At 67.3% G+C, this 12,684-nt stretch overlaps 1 protein-coding gene across 1 annotated transcript; it reads right to left on the reverse strand.

Annotated features, from left to right (window-relative positions):
* Positions 1-11,146: 11,146 nt before the first annotated feature.
* EMIHUDRAFT_465935 (hypothetical protein) lies at positions 11,147-12,498 on the reverse strand (the record flags this gene model as incomplete). Its single annotated transcript, XM_005758549.1, has 3 exons — positions 11,147-11,640; positions 11,705-11,779; positions 11,853-12,498. Coding segments are annotated over 3 exons (764 nt in total), but the record flags the coding sequence as incomplete, so codon positions are not given.
* Between the last annotated feature and the right edge of the window lie 186 nt (positions 12,499-12,684).

The following is a 12,684-nucleotide window of genomic DNA, read 5'->3' on the forward strand; positions in this document are numbered from 1 at the left end:
CGCTCAGCCTCCTCTCGATGCGAGACCCCTCCTTCGCCTCGCGCGTCCCCGCCCCTCGCTTTGCCATCCTCCTCTCCTGCCGCCTCTCTCGCCACACCGAACACTCCGAGCTTGTCGCTGGCGCGGCTGCTGCGCCGCTGCCGCTGCCATCGCTCGTGCTGTACGGCGGCAAGGACACAGACGTGCCGCCGGCAATGACGCGCGAGCTCATGGCGACACTCGACCCCGCGGGGGTGCGCGAGATTTATTTGCCGCTGGGAGGGCACCGCGTGCCCAACCTGGGCGAGGAGGAAGTGGCGGTATTTAGGCGCTTCTTGAAAAGCGTACAGTAACAAGAAGCGAAGGCCGAAGCAGTAACTCACACTGCCACAGGACGGGGGCACGCTCTCACTATCCATCTTCTCTCGTGTACGGCTTTATCTCGAGGTGGCGGAGCACACTTCCACTTGCGAGAGGTTCAGAGAGGAGCATGTGAGAGATGTTACTGAGATGACAGATGTGCAGGAGATGTGTGATCTGTGATCTGTGAGGGGCCGCCCGCAGGCGCATTTTGTATACCGAGGCGGTGCCCGGTGCCGAGCGCAGGCAGAGCCCCGCACCGGTCGGCGGGACCTTAACGCGCTTAAGGTCCTCCGGGCCCCTTTAGGGAGGCAAACCCTGGCCGGCCCTTAGAACCCCAGGTAAGGCCCAGGTGTGGCCTAGGGCATCAGAAGGGACCAAGAGGAGTCCAGTCTGAGCCATAGAGCCCATGTCTTTGCCCCCGAAGGTCGTGTTCAAATGCCCGGAACGGACGTTACAGTGGTGTCCGGCCGGCGCGATCACCGAGCTGTGACGCTCAGGGAAGCCGGTTGAGGGACTGGTTTCTTTGCCCAGGGCTGGCCTTCCCCCCAGGCTGGATCAGCTGAGCAAGGTTTGGGGAGAATCCCCCGGTCAGATCTTCAGATATTTTGACGGATGACCGAAATCACCCCGTTTTTGACGCCATCCCGGTGCAGGAGATCGATTCGACTGTGCCTTGGTCTATCCAGGTCTAGTCGTAGGAAACAAGCCTTTCTGCTCGCACGCTGACGCTGATCGGATCCGCGTGCGGCGACCGGCCAACGGTGATCTGGCCGCCGTTGGCGGGAAGCGGGATAACCCGCGGAGCATCTTCGCTCTGGCTCTCACGCACGAGGGCGAGGCGCTGCGGCTGCCGGACGAGCCCCGACTTCCGCGCCGCGTCGAGAGCTGCCGGGCTCGTCTCATCGTGGCTCAGTGCCTCGAGCGCGCTCCGCTGCGCTGCGGCGCGGTCGCCGCGCTGCAGCTCCTCGAGAGAGCGCGTGGCGGCAGCGGTGGCCAGAAGATTGGCTTGGTTCGGGCGGTGGCGCCAAGGCTGTTGCGGCGGGACGATGACGGCGGCGGGCTCGGCGGCGGCGGGCTCAACGGCGGCGGGCGCGGCGGCGGCGGGCTCAATGGTGGCTGGCTCGGGGGCGGCGGGCTCGGGGGCGGCGGGCTCGGCTGCGGCGGGCTCGGCGGCGACGGCGTCGGTGGTGACGGTGGAGGAGGCGTCGGGGTTGGAGGGGACGGAGGCGGCGGGCTGCGGCGATGGCGATGGCGGCTTCACCTCGACCCGGGCGCCAGGCAGGAGCGGCGCCTCCGCCCCCCGCGGCAGGTGCACGCCGTCCACGTAGACGTGGTCGCCCTCTGCCGCAACGAGGATGCCGCGCGAGCCGTCGAGGCGGATCGAGGAGCTGCACAATTTGACGGGTCCAGCCCCGAGAGGGACGGATGCGGGCTGGCCGGGCGTCGCCGTGTGCTCCTCCGCGAGGACGAGCATGAGGGTGCCGGAGCCGGAGCCGGCGGAGCGCTTGCCTGCAGCCAACTGAGTGTCGCGCATTCCTTTCAGCTGCGTTGCCGTTTTGTCAGCCAGGCAGCGGATGTTGCGGGCGGCGGCCAGGACGGCCATCTTCTCCCAGTCAGAAACCCGCATGGTTGCGCCGTTTGGTCGCAGCTCGTCGCAGAGCAGCTGGAGCCAGCGGCGCTGCTCGGCCAGGTTCGACTCGAAGGCAAGTGCGTAGCGGTCAGCCAGGCCGGAAAGGGCGATCGAGCGGAGAGCATGCATTCGCAGGGAATCAGCCGCGGCCTTCAATTTCACCAGTGCTTCGATCTCGGGGTCCTTTGCGAGGGCGGTCCAGTGGACCCCTCCTCCACGCGGGTTCATCCACGCCAGCCGGCCGGTGGTAGGGTGACGCTGCGAGAGCTTGCGCCCGAGGAGCTGGTTGAGCCGCGAGACGGGCTTCGCGGCGGCGACGGTGAGCCTCGTCTTCTCCGTGGCGAACTGGCGCCGCGTGAACTCGCGCTTCATGCCGAGCAGGAGCGGCAGCTGGTCCTCCTCCGGCACGATGTTGTTGTACTCGGTGCGGAGCTTGTCGTGGGCGGCGAGGTCGGCGTGCGAGACGGGCTTCGCGGCGGCGCAGGTGAGCTCGCCCTTCGCCCTCGCGAGCTTCGAGATCTTGACCGTGCCCGACGTGGGGAGCATCGCCACCACCAGCTTCGCCTCGTCCTCGGGCAGCTGCGAACTGGCCTTGCGGATGAAGGCGGCGACGTCCTCGGCCTTCGCGTCCAGGAGCGCGCTCGTGCGGCAGCCGACGTCGCCTCGGCGGATCACGCGCTCGAGGGCATCGAGTACCTCGATCGAGCCGCCGCGCTTGACAAACAGGTCGATCTCCTCCTGCGTCGCGGGTCGCCCGAGCGAGTTGCGGCCGCCGGTCTTGCACGCCGTAAGACTCCAGCCGCCAGAGCCGAGCCCCTTCAGCGTGACGATCGCCGTGAGCGTCTCGATCGTGACCGAGTCGAGGACGCGTCCCTCGCCGTCGCACAGCTCCATCCCGACGAGGAGCGCGAGGGACTTCTTCCAGCTGGTCTCAGAGAAGGTGGCGCGGTGGGCGACGAGCACCGAGACGATGACGGTCGCCACCGTCTCAAGCACCCCGTCGACGATCCCCTCGAGATCGACCTGCTCCTCGACGGCGGACCCGGCCGCGCCGTCCAGCTTCTCGGCGACCGCGCTGAGCAGCGAGACGGAGAAGGCCGACGTGGCGAGGTTGGTCGAGTTGTGCTGCAGCGGCGCGAGCGTCTCGGACGGGTCGAACGCGAAGAGGTTGCACAGGTGCGGCAGCCGCGTGAACACGACGGTGGCGCCCGCGAACTCGTGCACCCAGACGCCGCTCCGGCCGACGGGGCGCGACAAGTGGGCGGTCTCCCCAAGCAGCATGGCGCTGCCGCTGCCGCCGCCCACCACGCAGACCGAGGCGGCGAAGGCGACGTGGCGGATGATGGGCCGGGGAGCGATGCTGCTGCTGCCGGCGGCGCCACCGCCACCGTCGCCGCCGCCGGGAGAGGTGAAGGCACGAAGGACTGGAGAGAGAAGGTACGCGGCAAACGAGAGCTGCAGCTCCTGCTGTCCGTCCGTGTACTCGTCGCTCTCGCGGCAGTGCGGCCGGAACGAGAACACGACGCCGTCGCCGCCCTCCTCGCCGCCCTCCTCGTCGCCCTCCTCGTCGCCGGCGGAGCGCACGACCCGAAGCGACGCGTCAAAGCGGCATCGGCAGTGTGTGAAGTTTGAGTTGAGGTGCACGATCACCACCAGCTTGCCGTCGTAGGCGCTGGGCACCAGAAGGTCGTAGTTCGAAGACGTCTGCGTGCCCTCCAGCCAAAACGGCGCCGTCCTCGAGGAGTCGCCGGGTACGTCGCGATTGCAGACCCCCTGGATGATCCAGAGCTCGGCGCCCCGCGCCACCGCCTCGTCGATCTGCTCCTGCGTCACGGCGTGCATCACCTCTCCCTCTGCGGTCCGGATCGAAACGACACACATGACCTCGCCGTGGCGAGGTTCGAGCTGCTGCTGGATGCACTGCCGCCGCTCCTCGAGCGTTTGCAGCTCCGAGTCGAATTTGAGTGCCGGGTAGGGGGGCACTGGATTGAGCACCAGCTTCCACCACATGACAGCGAGAGAGGAGAGGGAGATCGAGTCGGCGAGAGTCGGGTTGTCGCGCAGAAGCCGCAGTGAATCCTCGGGGAGAGAGAAGGAGGCTTTGCTGGAATCGATGGCCGGGTCGGTCGTTCCACACAGCTTCTCCAAAACTGCAACGACTGTTGGCAGATTCGGCTCGGCTTTGCGTCGTTCTGCAGCATACGCCTCCATGTCTGTTTCGATGCGGTCCAGCTCTTGCTGCCAGACCTGCGTGTCGCACTCTTGACAGCACCTCGTGAGGCTGCTCCACTCCGAACCAGCCCGCTCGATATCGTACTTCTCGCAGCAAACGACGCACACTGCGGGCACGCACGAGACGCGTCGGCACAGCGCACGTGGCGGGCGGGGGCGGGCGTGGGGCTGCAGGCCTGAATCCGGCTCTGAATCCGGCCCGCTCACATCCTCGGCCATGCCGACGCTGTCCGGGCGCGTCGAGACCTGTGCCGGGCGGAGATGAGCGTCGTCATCGCGCAGACATCGCCACTTCAAGCGGGCCTCGCGTGTGAGCGTGCGCATCGCGGTGAGCTGAGGTGGCCACTGCAAATCGAGGCTGGCGCTGCTTTCCGACGCCGCGGCGCAAGACAGGGCGCGCAAAAGTGGGCTGCCGGTAGCTTCCGCTGCTCACCTTGCTTGCACCGTCCGCCAAGGTTCGCGCGAGCCACCGGCGATCGGCGGTTTGAGCCGGGAACGGGCCGCGCAGAGTGCCAAGCGTCACAGCGATTGAGGAGGCGTCCAAGCCGCAATGAAAAGAATTTGCAGCCGCACAATGAAAAGAAATTCTGCCACGCAGAGCCCGAAACACTACACGCGTTGGTTTAGAAATAATACGGCACCGGCCTTGCGCGAACACCACGCCGACACGTGCATGCGATCGCAACCCACCCCATTGAGTGCGCGCGCGCCCGCGCACCCGCGCGCCCGCCCATTGAGTGCGGTCCTCATCAGATGTGCGAGGGCGTGCTGGCGTGAGCGCCGCGGGCGGGCGGGCGGGCGGGCGCGCGGGCGTGAGGGGGGGGGGGGGGGGTCCCACCCACGTCAAGTCGGGCAACAGCCGGCAAGTCGGGGCGACAACCGTACCGTAAACGACCGCGACAAGCTCTGTCGCTAACCCCCTCGGGTGCGGCGCTGGTGCCTCTCGGCTTGCCCGTCACGATCGGACGGGTTTTCGGTCACGGCAAAGAAGTTCACCTGCAGGTGCGATGAAGAGAGGGGAGTGAGGAGAGGCGTCGCGACGGGACGGGCAGGGTGATCGCCGCTTGGGACGCGCGGGCGGGCGCGCGGGCAATCTCGTCCGCCGTCGCACGCGCACACACAACAAGTGCCACGGCGAGGCGCCTTGTGAGAGAGGTGCAAACCATCCCTCAGACGGTCCTCGCGCAAACGGCGGTGTGGCGCGGGAGACCGCAGGAGCGAGAGGGGCGGGCCGGGGCCGGAGGGAGGCGGACGCGCGGGCGGGCACGCGGGCGTCGAGGGTGGGGCACGGACGCGCCTGGCGCCAACCGCCTCGGCTCCGCACAGCAGCAGCTTACCCGTATTCGGTGCCTCTACCATTCGCCGTCGCGCCGTGCTTTGTTTTTTGGTCCTTCGCTGCCCCAGTCCCCGGGTGGCGTGAGGTTCACGCCTTGCCCCTTTTTGGCCATCCCTCCCTTGCGTGTGTGTGTGTGTGTGTGTGTGTGTGTGTGTGTGTGTGTGTGTGTGTGTGTGTGTGTGTGTGTGTGTGTGTGTGTGAGTAGCCCTCCCTTGCGCCTGGCTGCCTGTTTTCCTCTGGGCCGGCGCGGGGGCCCCAGAGGGTGTCCATGCGGGGGGGGAGATGGGGTCCCATGGCCCGCCGCAGGCGCCGATTTTTTTGGAGTTTTTTTCTTTTTTCGAGATTTTTACTTGTTTTCATGGGAATTCGGCGTACTTGCGGCCATGCTATCACGCCTTGCGACAGCCTGTCGGCGCAGCTGACCGTGCCATGATGCACAATTGATCACCTGCATAGCTCGCGGCCTTAGTATCAAGCATTCAGTGACGACCTGATCGTACGGCCAGTAGGAAGGTGTCCTTCCAGCTGCGTGCACGCTTCTGGCGCAATGCGCGTCACCTCGGATTGGCTGCTGGCACTCTCGAGGCTATGCCTACACAGCCTCGCGCGCATGGGCAGTCAAGAGGGACCACGCACCTTCTCAGGTGAGGACAGCGCCGGTGCCTCTCTCTTGGACCGGCAAACTTGGTGGTCTCGTGTCACCAATGCGGTGGGACCAGTGCGGCATCGCGCCATCGACAGCTCTGAACTGCGCCTCACCACTGACCGGGAAGGCCGCCAAGTGGGCCAGCACAGGTCGCACATTGTGGCAGCAGTCAGCAGTGCATGGCTGATAGCTAGAGCAGCAGCGTCAGGGTCGCAGGGTCGGATCGTGTCAAGCCTCTCGCCCGGCCGGCCACGTGCAGGGACGTCGGCCTGTCTGCTGTCTGGAGTGATCAGTCGGCGGTCAGTACGACCGATCAGGTCGGAGTTTTCTGGTGGTTGGAGGGTCTATCTGTATGTACTCCTCGAGATCTCTCCAAATCTGCCCTCTGTTAGACCGGGTTAGATCGGGAAGTTGGTAGTATGAGCGAGTATGAGCGCCGGAGCCCCCCGTTTCCGCACTGCGGCGCGGCGCACGGTGCCTCCGGGGGGCCCCGCGCCGGCCCAGAGCTGTTTTCTTTGTTTTTTTTTGGGCGTCGCGCTCCCGTTTCTTCTTTTTTACGTATAATGGGTGATCGGTAAAGGAGCGGGTCCTCCGTCCCACTGCCACCCGCGCGCCAGCCCGGGTCGTCACCGGGGCGTCGCGCGCCCAGAGCGCAGAGGAGAGGAGGAGGATTCGGGGATAGCGAGTGCGCGCACCGCCGCCCTCAGCCCTCCGACTCTGCGTAGCGCAACGGGCGGTGCCTCCCCGCGCGCTGCTTCCAGTGCCACAAGCCGTCCTCGCCCGCCTCCTCCTCCTGGCTCGAGTGGAGCTGCAGCTCCGCGCGGGCGCTCAGCGCGCCCAGCGTGATGAAGGGTTCGCCGCTGGCCCCGCCCCGCGGCGCCAGCACCGGCGGCGGGGCCACCTCGTCGCCGCGCGATTCCTGCGACGCCCAGTCGCCGCCCGCCTCGTCCCCGTGCTGCTGCGACAGGATCTGCGACGCCTGCCACTGGCGGCCAACCTCGACGGGCCAGGCGCGGGCCTCGCACGACGCAAAGGCCGAGTCGGGGTGCATGTGGCAGAACCACTGGTCGGGCAAAGGCAGCTGCGCGGCCGGCAGCAGCCGCCACGCGCAGCAGTCGTCGCACTGCACCCAGCTGTTTTGGTTGCGCCGCCTCGTGTTGCGGCCTCCGCCGCGCCTCGCGAGCCGCCTCGCCAGCCGGTCGCTGTCGTCGTACCAGTACGCCTCGACGCCCTCGCGGTCGACGGCCCCGCGCAGAGAGTCTTCCTCCCCCTCCCCCTCCGCCCCTCCCTCCCCATCGACCTCCTCCTCCTCCTCCTCCTCCTCCGCCTCCTCCGCCTCCTCGACCTGCGCCTCGCCCTCGCCGCCCTCGCCCTCCCCTGCAGCCGCGAGCGCGTCCTCCGCCGCGCCGGCCTCCCCCCTCTCCTCCGCCCGGCACTCGCCCTCCGCGCCGCCACCCACACGAGCCTCCCCGGACCCGCTGCCAGCGCACGAGCCCTCCAGCGGTGGCGCGAGGTCCACCTCATAAACCTCCTCTCCGCCGCTGCCGTCGCCGCCCTCCATCCCCGCCGCACCCGCCTCGCCTGCCGATGGCACTGCCCTGCCCTCGCCGAGCAGACTCGCCTATGGGAGAGCTCCGAGAAGCTAGGGTCGAGGGAGGGGTCGACGAGCGGACGAGCGCTCTCGCCTTTTCGACCGCCGACCGCAGCAGCGCGTCGACGCCAGAGATCTCCCTCAGCAGCTCCTCCACGCCGCCGCCGCCGCCGCCGCTGCGCGAGAGGTGGCCCGGCGCGCCGCTCTCGCGCAGCGCCTGGCGCGCCGAGGCAACGGCGAGCTTCGCCTCGACCAGCTTGGCGCGGACCAGCGCCGCGTCTGGCTCCGGCAGGGCCGTGGAAGAGAGCCCGGGCGATCGGGACGAGGACGCCGCCAAGGCTGGCGATGCCGAGACACCCACCACACGCGGCTTGATGCTCCACTTGTCAAGGACGGTGCTCAGTGTGGCGCTGACTGCTGCCGACACCGCCGCGTGCGCCCCGTGCGGGGTCCCAACAGACTCAATGACAGGGGGCGGCGGCGGCTCGGGCTCAGCGCGGCATAGAGTCGGCGGCGGCGGTGGCGCGGCCGGAGGTGTCGTTGGCGCCAGTGGAGGGCGAGTGGACGGTGCCGGGCGTGGAAGCTGCGGGACGCGCCAGGTGCAAAGGACCACCTTCTTGCGAATCGGATCTCCCACCGTGCGCAGTGGCGCGACCAGCTCGACCTCAGCCTCACTCTCAAGCTGAGTCGCCTCGCCGGCAGCGAGCACCCTCGTCTGCCCGGCCGTGCGGATGTGCACTGATGCCTTTCCGCGATTGATCAGAGACAGCATCGAACCACACGGCGAAAGTGATAGCTCCGCCTGCACCCTCGACACTGACGTTTTGCCTTGCGCTTCCGCCCTCCCAAAGAGCTTCTTCCCGCCTCGCTGCACTGATAGTACTGACGCGCCCGGAGTGCTCGGGGTGAGGAGCAGCTCGCCCTCCATGCAGCCCGCCCGCGGCCGCACGAAAAAAACCGTGGTGTCGTTTGAGAGCTAGCGGTAGGAATCCGGGCCCTCCCCCCCCCCCCTTCCCGAGGGGAGACGAGAGCTAGGCCCCCCCCCACGAGCGGGGTGGACGGCCGACGCGTGGAACAACGGCTAGAATGGCCGCAGGGGCAGGGGGCCGCCCCCGTCCCCCGAGGCCACACTTTCAAAAAAAAAACACCGCGAAGGGCTGGACCACTGTGATCTACGACGAGGAGGGCCACGCCTCCCCGAGCCTGAAGAGGGGCCGGCGGAGGGGAGGGGCGAGCCGAGGACGATAGAGAGACCGCGGGTGCGGGCGCGACCCGTCGACCAGGGAGAGTGGGCCCGTCCTCCCCGGGAGGGGAGGCGACACGACCCAATGCCGCCGTCCTCGCCCGGGGAGGTCCCGGCCGGGCCGTCGACGCTCTCGGAGGCTGCGGTACCAGCCGAAGGCGAAGCGGAGGCGAGGCCACAGCCGAGGAAGAGGCATCAGAAAGCAAACGACTGCAGAGAGGCAGTCTGGTAACGCCCGGAAGGCGAGCAAGCGGGGACCGGGACGAGCCGAGGGCTCGCCCCGACGGGCGAAGGAAGGGACTCGGGGACCGGAGCCGGGCGGGCACACATGAGGCGTATCCGTGTACGTACGTGGAGACAGTGTTGTGTGTCTGTTAGCTCCGAGTAGAGGGGGCGTTCTGCAGTTAAGGGGAAACCCGGTACACGGGTCCAACCCTCGGAGAACTGTGTTTACTTTAAGGCCCTTTCCCTGCGAACGCGCACCCCCGGGGCTAGGGCTCTCTTGCCCGCAACCCGATCCCGATCATCAGGCCCGCTGGGTGCGCTTCTTAGCTCCCCGGCCCTGGATGTGCGGTTAATGACTGCAGTCTGCACTCCAAGTCGCAAGTGCTCCAAGGCCTTGCTTTGTTGCCTAACACCCCTCTCCTTAAAATCCCTGTGTGGTGGCGGCGTGCCGTCCTCCCATCCCTCCCTGGGTTGTCTGTTTTCTTTCTTTTTTTGTTTCCTAACATCGAAGGCTAGCTCAAAAAAACAGTGCTTTCAAGAAGACAAGCAAGTCTCTCTTAACCTCCCGGGCCAGTTTGGGGGGGCAAACCCTGGTTTCTTTGCCCAGGCCTGGCCTACGGCCCATGTGCTGGATCAGCTGAGCAAGGTTTGGGGAGAATCCTATAGAAGGATCTTCAGATATTTTGACGGATGACCAAAATCATCCCGTTTTTGCTCACATTTTGCTCACGACCCAGCCCGAGAGAGGGGGTCGTGGGACGTGGGTGTTGGTCTCTCTATGATGACGTCACACATGACAACACCCACGTGCAGAAGATCGGACAACACCCACGTGCAGATGAAAAGAGGAATGCAGAAGATCGGACAGGGGAGGGACGCGGCCAGAAAGAGGGCGGGCGCCGAGTTTCGAAAGCCGGCGCTTTCGCGCGTTCGAGGGCCTTCTTCCGAGTTTGTACGCAATTCACAAATTTGCGCGCGAAAGCCGAGATGGCACCGCAGGCGGCGTGTGTGCACGAGGGCGGCGGCGTCGAGCGCCGAGCAGCACACCACGAGCGTGAGCGGCAGCGCCGACTAAAGCCGTACGGGAGGCGGCGGGCGGCTCGACCGAGCCGGCGGCGGAGGAGGCGACGGACGTCGAGGCGGTGAGCGCCGCGGTCGTGCTGGCCGGCGTGGAGGAGAGCGGCCCGAACTACGCCCTTCCGACGGCGAGGGAGGGCCAGAGGGAGCGGCGGGAGCGGCTGCGGGTGGACGAGACGTAGTGACAATACTCTCGATACGGGGTGTGGACCCTGAGTTGACCAGGGGTTGTGCGCCGGGCCCTCCTGCTCGGCTCCAGCGAGTAGACAAGTCTTGTCATCAACAGAGTAGAAGGATCTGACCTCGGGGCCGATGTGACCAAGCGCTGGTAGCGTGCTTTTACCTCACACCCACGGTCTCACAGTGTGCCGGCAGTCGCCAAGCAGTGTCGCTCACACAAGCCGCAGCACAAGTGACTGAGGGCCAGTGAGGGCGAGCCCATCGCTGTCACAGCTGTGGCAGCCGCACAGTAGGCTGTGTCAACTGTGCAGAGTGTGTGAGCAGCAGAGGAGCTGCTCTCCAGGCTTCTGTTGCAAAGAGCTGCATGCCACCGAAAGCGCTGTCGAGGTTCGCCGAGCGCGGCGCAGGTTGAGGGAAGCCGCCACCGACGAGCGCGTTGGAGTATTCACTCCGGACAAAGACGGGCACACAGCGGACGGTGCGGGGCGTGTGCCCGTCATAGCGGCGAGGCGCGGGACCGTCTGTGGCGAAGTGGGTCGCGTCCCTCGATTTCCTCAACTCACGGTCCGCTCCCTCTATGTTTTGATCAAAATGTCTCACGTTCATGTTGTGTGCTTGTTTGTTGTGTCTCTCCTGTGACATCTGACATGTCGGTCGTTTGACGGAAAAACATATCCACGCCCACAGAAAGGAGGAGTATACAAAATAAACCACGTCTCATAGTGAATCAGACTCTCTCACAATAATCGCTCGTCCTGCTCCTGGCACAGAGAGCCTGGCCGGTCGTCCCTCCCGCGTTACGGAGAGCAAACGCGACGACAAACGGGTGTGCCGCTGGCGCCCATGCTAACTGGCGGAGGCCCCGTTGCGATCCATCCGCAGCGGCGGGCGGCGGCGAAGAGCGCGCCCAAAGCGGAGGCCCCCACCGCCGCCGCAGCGCAACCAGGAGACGCGCAGAAGCGCCCGAGGGGCGGGATGGCTCAGAACATGGCAATCTCGTTTACGTGCTGCACCGCCTGCGCGACCGCCTCGCGGCCCTTGTTCCAGAGCGGCGTCAGCTCGGCGACCGCGGCCGCGGCCGAAGCGGCGAGCGCCTCAAGCGACGCATACGAGCGGACACGGCTCGGCACCGGCTCGCCTGAAGACGAGGGGAGCGGCTGAGCCGTCGATGCTGCTCCTTCCAGGGCCCGGCGCGGGCTCGCCTCCGTCCGGCGCGGCGTCGCCCACCGCCTCGGAGAGCCGCGAGGGGTAGGACCGGATCGAGCGGAGGCCGTCGCCTGTCCACGAAACCCGTCCGGCTGTGAGGCATCGACTCATACCCGCGGGAGGGGATCGAGCGGAGGGCGTCGCCGGCGAGCCGCTTGGGCGCGGGGGGCGGCAGTCGCAGGTCGGGCAGCGGCGAGGCGCGCTTGAGCGAGGCGGAGCGCGTGAGGGCTGGCTCCCTCAGCTGCTGCTCCGCCCCGCCGTCGCTGTCCGCAGGCGAGGTGGGGCTGAGGCCTCGCGGGGAAGACGGGAGCGAATACGCTCTGAGGCGGGGCGAGCAGCGCGGCGAGACGTGCGGCGAGATGCTCATCGGCGCGACGTCGCCCGCGTCCGTCGAGACGGCGGCCGGGCGGGCCTGCCGCCCCGCGCCGTACCTCAGGAAGAGGTCGCGCAGCGTCGACCGGTAGTTGCGGCCGAGGTGGAGTCGCTGGTAGTCGTGGCTCATTGGGTGGGCCGAGTTGAGGGTGCCGCGCATCAGCGCGGAGAGCGTCCCCAGCTGGGCGGTCACCTCGGCGATGTGTGGCTCGAGCGCCAGCTCCAGCGACGCCAGCTCCGCCGAGTCGGGCTCGGGGACGCGGCAGGGCACGACGTTGTGCAAGAGGCAAAACTGGGGCGCGAGTTCGGCGGTGAGGGGGTCGACGACGACGTACCGATCGGCGGCGCCTTCGAGGCTGTTGCTGCTGCTGCCGGGCTCGGGCACCCACCACCCGGCGTGCTGCGGCGCCGGCCCGGCCGAAGTAGCCGTGTTGACAAGCTGGGCCGGACCGATCCTCAAAGATGCGCCTGCTCTCTCGGGAAGGGGGCGGGGGGTGGGCTGGGGTTGGGGTGCGTTGGTGGGGGGGGGGGGGGGGGTCCCGGGGCCCCACAAAAAAAAAGGGGGGGGGGGGGGTTGGCCCCACCTTATACCCCCCCCCCTTTC

Source organism: Emiliania huxleyi (genome assembly GCF_000372725.1).
Source record: "Emiliania huxleyi CCMP1516 unplaced genomic scaffold EMIHUscaffold_86, whole genome shotgun sequence".
In the NCBI taxonomy this organism is placed as follows: Eukaryota; Haptophyta; order Isochrysidales; family Noelaerhabdaceae; genus Emiliania; species Emiliania huxleyi.